The sequence below is a fragment of the Rutidosis leptorrhynchoides genome, chromosome 6 (assembly GCF_046630445.1).
Source record: "Rutidosis leptorrhynchoides isolate AG116_Rl617_1_P2 chromosome 6, CSIRO_AGI_Rlap_v1, whole genome shotgun sequence".
NCBI classification, from domain to species: domain Eukaryota; kingdom Viridiplantae; phylum Streptophyta; class Magnoliopsida; order Asterales; family Asteraceae; genus Rutidosis; species Rutidosis leptorrhynchoides.
The window spans coordinates 289,917,736-289,924,776 of NC_092338.1; the positions used below are offsets into that span (position 1 = coordinate 289,917,736).

At 34.5% G+C, this 7,041-nt stretch overlaps 1 protein-coding gene across 1 annotated transcript; it reads left to right on the plus strand.

Moving 5' to 3' along the window:
- Positions 1-305: 305 nt before the first annotated feature.
- On the plus strand, positions 306-6,487 carry LOC139852342 (uncharacterized). The gene is made up of 15 exons (XM_071841616.1): positions 306-748; positions 829-913; positions 1,141-1,243; positions 1,361-1,445; positions 1,595-1,675; positions 1,761-2,188; positions 2,305-2,386; positions 2,471-2,647; positions 2,753-2,806; positions 3,869-3,961; positions 4,181-4,246; positions 4,738-4,784; positions 4,952-5,593; positions 5,693-6,102; positions 6,320-6,487. The coding sequence occupies exons 1-14, from the start codon at positions 632-634 to the stop codon at positions 6,072-6,074; spliced, it is 2,442 nt and encodes an 813-aa protein (XP_071697717.1). The 5' UTR covers positions 306-631; the 3' UTR covers positions 6,075-6,102; positions 6,320-6,487.
- Positions 6,488-7,041: the final 554 nt, after the last annotated feature.

Consider the following 7,041-nt stretch of genomic DNA (forward strand, 5'->3'; position numbering starts at 1 on the left):
ATAGTAGCTGCTTTTCTCTTAAGTCTGTCTGATCTTCTTCGAGGGGTCGGTTCTTCCTTTGGGAAGATGGAGTCCATTTGCTTTGCTTCTTCTATGTGAGGATTTTGGATGGTGTTGCTAGACAATCTTTCCTGTGATCGGGTTTCAAGGCATTGTGATAACTGTTCGAGCTGCGATTCTAGACTCTCATCGGTATCTCTGTCTAGTCTTGTCCTAGATGCAGTTTTTTATTAGAAAAAAAATCAAACGTCAACTCATCCATATACATTAAAAGTTCCTAAAATCAAACTAGATTTAAACCTGAACTCAAGTGGTTTGATCCTTCTGGTTAGTAGGCAAATTTGGCTTTTAGGTTTGTTGAGGTATGACCCGATTCGTTCCGGGCATGGACTATGCACAGTTTTAAGTTGCTGGTAATCGATTTTTATGCCTAAAATTCGTTCTCTCTACGACCAAACCTACGCTTAACTGCTCCGACTTGATCGTCAAGCCTTTTTCTTTTTCACTTCGTTGTATTTTATGAACTGACTGACATCATTATCTGAGATTATAGATATATTGGTGTCAATCACTTGATTAAGTAATCTCCAGTTTAAAATTAGGGTTTTAGGTGGCCCTGACCTGACTAATAATGGCGTCAAGGTTTCAGGCAGTGCCACTTGTAGCTTCACCTACACACTCGAATGCAATTGCATGGTCTACTGATAACTTGGTCGCAGTTGCCTCTGGACACCTGGTTACTATATTGGTAAGTAACTATAATTATACTAATTTGTTCATTTAGTTACAAACCCTAACCCTAGCTAATTCATATGTATCTTTTGCTAGAACCCTGCTATGCCTTTTGGACCTAAAGGTTTAATCACAATCCCCACGAGCAAGCCTTTTCCAATTGGCGTTATAGATAGAAAAGGTGCGTCTGTATGAATCTCTATAATGTCGTGTATTTTATTATAATTAATTGATTTGATTTGATTACTCTGAGCTTATAATCTTATCTTAAAACTGTAGAATATAGGAATTTTAGCATTATAGTTGTGTTTAAATTGTTACTTATACTTTTATCTTATGGTTGTGGTTACTGGATTTGGAGTTATATTACCAACTTTCAGTTACTTATACGTTGTGGAATGTTTACAGATTTGCTCTCTGGCTGTATGTTGCCTTCTTGTTTGTCTCGTGATGTTCGCACTTGTGCACGGTCAATATCCTGGTCTCCTCTTGGATTGGCTCCAAATGCCGGGTATGAACTTTTATGTTCCATTAGCATGTGCTTGTATGTAGAAGACACATAGGTTTAACTTTCTTCAAACTTATGTTCGAAAAAGTGCTTAACTTTGTGTCTATTATTTTTGTATAGGTGTTTGCTTGCTGTTTGCACCACAGGAGGTGTAGTCAAGGTCTACCGCTCCCCATTTTGTGAATTTTCAGCAGAGTGGGTAGAGGTATGCAATGATCTGTTTTTTTCCTATAAATTAGAAGATGATTTTTTTAGTTTCGGTTGGATTCACATTTTTTATTTTTGTTTTTGTTTCTTATAAATACCTTTCCTGTTGATACTAACAATTGAATCGTGTTTTGGTTCCCTTTTTAGGTTATGGATATATCGGAAGTGTTGCATACTTATTTTGCAAAGATTAAATATGGGGAGGCTGAAACTTCATCTTCAGACGATGTGAGTTGAGTACTTGGCAAATTGACCTTTTATTTGCTCTTAATTTTTATTTTAATGGCCTCCAGTCAATTATCTTTATTTGTAGTGGCAACCTAGCCAACTTGATATAGAGCAAGAGGACAGTGGCGGCGATCGACCAGAAAAAAGAAGCAAAAACCAAAAGCAAAATCTTCAAGAAAACAACAATGTCCCTTTAATAATAAGTGCTGAAAAGTATGCTTCTCGTAGTGCAATGCTTTCATCACTTGTTGTTGCGTGGTCCCCAATGCTTCACAGTAACTCATCAAGGAGTTGTTCTATACTTGCTATTGGTGCTAAAAGTGGTATTATATCATTTTGGAGAGTTGTTGAACCACAATGTTATTCCATAACAAAACAAAACAATCCACCAGCTCCAGCACTCGTTGGATTCATCCAAGCGCACAATTCTTGGATCACTGCAATAAATTTGTCAACGTTTGTTTATAATGGATCACCTCATCTCCTATTATCTACCGGATGTTCTGATGGGAGGTAACTTAGCAAGCTTGTTAAGCAGATTCTTAATCTTTATCTTGTCTGCCTTTTTCAAGAATGCATTTTTGTTTGAGTTAAAAATTCACAAATAATTGTCATTTTTGATAATATAGTGTGAAACTCTGGTTGGGATGTACTGATGATCTGCTCAAGTCAACAGAAGCGGGCCATGCTTTATTTTCACCATTGAAGGAGGTCAGTGCTTTGTTCTCTTATAACTTAAATTATTTTCGTACTAGCTTTTTTTAATATTTATAATATTTTTTTGAATGTAAATAGGTTATAAATGCAGGATCTGGCCCTGTCTCTGTACTTTCACTTTTTGTTCCAGATACTTCCCCAAACAAGATAATCCTGGCTGTTGGCAAAGGTTCTGGATCTTTAGAAATATTGACTTATGACACATCCATCAATAAACTTGAGGTATCTGGTCCACGTTGCGCTCATGACCAGATTGTAAGCTTCTATAACTTCTTTTTCTTTATAATCATGATCAACTTGCGTATAGCTTATTACTCATTGACTTTTTTTTTTAATCTTTCTATGTTGTTGGTGAATCAGGTTACAGGTTTGGCTTGGGCTTATGATGGACATTGCTTGTACAGTTGTAGCCAGGTACTGAATTTGAGTAGGACATATGCATAGCCCTTTTCATCATGGTTCATGAATCAACAATATGATATACGCTTAATAAGTATGTAGACTTGGGTTTTGTATGTGGTTCGCCGATCCTAACAAGGCTGAGTTTGTATAAGTCCTAGTTTAGGGCCTCATTTAATTTTTTTGCTCATTTTATATCAAGATTTATTATTAAGCTATTCACATTAGTCGAGAAGGTTGACGAAAGAAATATAGATTACATCCGGCTTATATGTGGTCATTGTGCTTAGCTAAATAGTTAATATTTATAACATTGATAGGATTTGTGATATAAATTTAACACGTAAGATAAGGTATCCATTTGTTGTTATTAATGTTTTCTTTTACTTATTATGTTTATATTTATGTTTATGTTTATGTTTATGTTTAATGTTTATTTGGTTTGGCCTTAAACTATATCTCATCTATAGGTCATGGTTCCATTCTTGTTTTGCTTTCTATGTTAAGTTACTTATTCATCCCTGGCTTTTTGGTTACTCTTTGGCACCCCTAGTGTATTTCCGTTGTCCCATGAATCCATGTCTTGTTCACGTATACTATGAATCCATGTCTTGCATTCTTTATATAATATAGTTATTATAGCTAATAATAAGAAAATTTCTTACAAATATTATCACATAGTTATATATAAGCTCATTTAGGTTTCTAATATATCTCGATGTCTAATGCTCGGGCTTGTTGGTTTGAAGGAGCTCTTAATTAAGCTTGATTTCAGCGCAAGCCTTAGTAGGGCGTCTTGCATACACCATTACCCAAAATGATGGCAAATTAGATGGATTTAAAGTTAGCATACGGGATTCGTATCTTGGCTAGTTTTGTCAATGATGCCACTGTTTAGGGAGATATCAATCACATAAAAGTAGAAAATTGCTAATGCATAAGAGGCTGATTCTCTCTCTCTCTTTTTTTTTTTTTTTTTTTTTTTTTTTTTTTTAACAAGTTATATCCTAGCGTGAGTTGTTTACCTTGTTCATAGCAAAAGCAAAATTTATCTTACTTTTTCTTCGTTTTTCACAGGATAATTCTTTGCGTTGCTGGATAGTAAAAGGAGTATTGCTCAATGAAGTACCTTTACCTATAAATATTCTCGGTGTTAAGATCTCCACTGATGTAAGATTTTTCTCTTTTCTCTTTTTTTTTTCTAGTACTTTTCTCCCAAATAAAAAACATTGTTTGCCGATGACTTAAGGGAAGTTTTTCTTTATTATTCGAATATCTATTATTTAATGAAGGACACACTGGAAAATAATGGTTGTGTTCTAACATGGAGATTTTACATTTACTTGTTGATAAAGCAGTATATTGACTCCACCATTAATCTCTTGGCAGGTTCCAAATGTGTCTGATGCATGTTTTGGTGTAGCAATATCCCCTGCCAATCTTGTGGTCGCTGTGGTATGATTCATTTTTTCTTTGAATATAATTTTGCTTATATATCTCATTAATTTCTGTTATGAGAGTAATTTTCTGTGCATTGCCATTTATATGGGAGTTTAATATCTATTAATATAGCTAGGCAGGTTGCCGTGGACTTTATTCATATTTAGGAAGCCTTTTGCGACCGAGAAAAGTTGTATCTTAGGAAGATAGGTTTATTGCACTCTGTTTGGGAGGAGTAAGAAACATGAGTGAGAAAAAAATTTAAATCATGATTAGTTCATTTCATTGTTTAATTCATATTGTGAACTTTATTTTGAAAAAATTATGTGTCTCTTACTCTCTTTCATTACTCGGATGTCAATATGTTGCCTAAGATTTAGGAGTTTCAGTCGGCGGGATGAGATTAGAGGGGTTTGTAAAGTTGGTGGACGGTTACATGTGAACGAATGGTTAGAGGATGGGTTAAATTAATTTATTTTTTAATTAAATTTCTTGAAAATTTTCAGGTTCGGAGCTTTGATGTTAATCTGTTAAATCCAATGTATCAGGCAAGGTAAGTAAGTCTGATGCCATAATATTTTGTTTTCATGTGTGGTACCCAAATCTTAAAAACAATGCTTCAATTTTTCCATCAGTCATTTGTTATTTCGGTATATAAACTCCGCCACAAAACAAAATGTTTCTTGTTTGTGATCAATCTTGTTATTCCTAATGAGTCAGGTCACAAAAGGCTGCTGTTGAGTTCTTCTGGATTGGTGGACAAGATCTGCAAAAACATTCAAAAGTCAACGATGAAAATTTTCCTGGTTATCCTAATTTAGATTTGGTCAACTGGGGACACAACATATTATGGTCTTTAAGCCAGTACGAATATCTTGATAAACCTTTGGTTTTATGGGACATTGTAGCTGCATTATCCGCTTTCAAGAAATATGAACTTTACTATGTAGAGCAAATTCTACTTAAGTGGTTGACTACAAATCTTGGATTTGAGTGGGGTCCGTCTCTTGGAGTAGTTTCGCCACATATTTACAATTGTCTCTCAAACTTAACTTCGCGACAGTTGCATCTAATTAATGTTATCAGTAGGCATGTTATACTTAGGGATGCAAAGTCAAATCTGGTCAATGATGAAGAACAGGTTTCTGACATGAGACCGTGGACTAAGGTTCTTGAAATGTGTGAAAAAGAACTTCGAGAAAGACTCATTGGTTGTAGTTTTTCTGCTATGGTTAATGAGTTTGATGTTAACTGGCAGCCGATTGGATTGGCACAAATGAGATGTTGGGTCGCAAATAACGATCATGTAGTTAAAGATTATGTCAAATCCCTTGTTTCTAAATTTAAAAAAACTAAGAAAAGGTATATACTAAAGTCAGGTGTCGTTTATGTAAAAAAAAGTAGGGTTTTGTTTCAAAGTTAGTTATTTATTTAGTGTTGGATAATTTGTTGTGTAAACAGATACGCAGCAGAAGAGGAGTGTAGCTACTGTTCATCAACGGTTCCATTTGAAGATACAGAAGTTGCGTTTTGCCTACCTGAAAATTGCAAAAATGGAGACATTCAAAAGCATAAATTGGCACGATGTGCAGTTTCGATGACTGTGTGCCCTCTTTCTCCATCATGGTTTTGTGTATCTTGTAACCGATGGGTCTCGAATTTGGCTCCGGATAGCCTGTTTACGTTGCTCAGATACCCTCCTAATGATGAGACCGAGAAGAGTTTGCGTAATGTAAGTTATTCTTCAATTGGTAAAGAATTGTCAAAACCACTTTGTCCGTTTTGTGGGGTGTTGCTGCAAAGGTTGCAGCCTGAGTTTCTTTTATCGACAAGTCATGTGTAGATTTCAAGGCTCCTATGTGGTTCTGAAGGTACACGACTTTTTTACACTTGGTTATTGTAAACTTTATGGGAAGTCATATATGTACACTCTCTTTTTTGTTATGTAAACAACTAACATGCTTTACAGCATGTTAGTTGTGTACATAACAAAAAATGGTTGTGTACATATCATCACCCAAACTTTATAGGTGTTATCCTTTTATTATATTTTTAAATTTTTTTTTTATTTGAATGTGATGATGATAGATCTAGTAGCTGCAAGCTGCTCTCAAGTTATCCTAAAGCATAATGAATGGGAAGGGATTTAATCTACAAGAAAATGAATTACAAGTGAAGGATATAAGCGACCCTATGAACCAATGCACAAAGATATCTCAAAGTAAAATAGGATGGGGGTAATTATTATATTTATGGATCCTTTTTTTTTTTTTTTTTTTCTTTGTAGATAGGGGTACATGGTAGGTGCAGAAACTAGTTCCTTTGTCCTGTTACATTGTGTACAGTAGTAGTGACCCTTTGAGTCTTATTGAGTTTTTTTGGTTAAAAGTTTGACATAAGTGATGCATCTTGTTTGTAAGTTCTTAGTACCAGTGGTGATTCCAGGATCGTCACTCAATGGGGTCCTGACTTTTTTTTTTTTTTTTTAGTTCCAATTATATTTGAATACTATTTTAATGGTTGTATACCTTCAAAAAAACTATAAACTCGAAATATATATAAGGTCCGACTAGTATACAATTTAAAGGAAAAGGTATAAATTCAAAATATATATGGGTTCCTATGGTTAAATTTAGTGATATTGAATACATTCTAAAGAATATTTTCTACACAAATTTTTAAACAAGTGGTGTCCAATGACTCCATGTGTCAAAGGGTAGATTTGCCCATGCTTAGTATCGAGATATGTAGTTAATATGTTAGGGCATTGATATTTTTACTTTCATAATTGATAGATACACTATAACTGT

Coding starts and splice junctions, on each gene's coding strand:
- LOC139852342 (XM_071841616.1), top strand. CDS start 632: ATGGCGTCAAGGTTTCAGGCAGTGCCACTTGTAGCTTCACCTACACAC. Junction 2,387..2,470: donor TATTTTCACCATTGAAGGAG/GTCAGTGCTTTG, acceptor GAATGTAAATAG/GTTATAAATGCAGGATCTGG. Junction 4,247..4,737: donor CCAATCTTGTGGTCGCTGTG/GTATGATTCATT, acceptor GAAAATTTTCAG/GTTCGGAGCTTTGATGTTAA.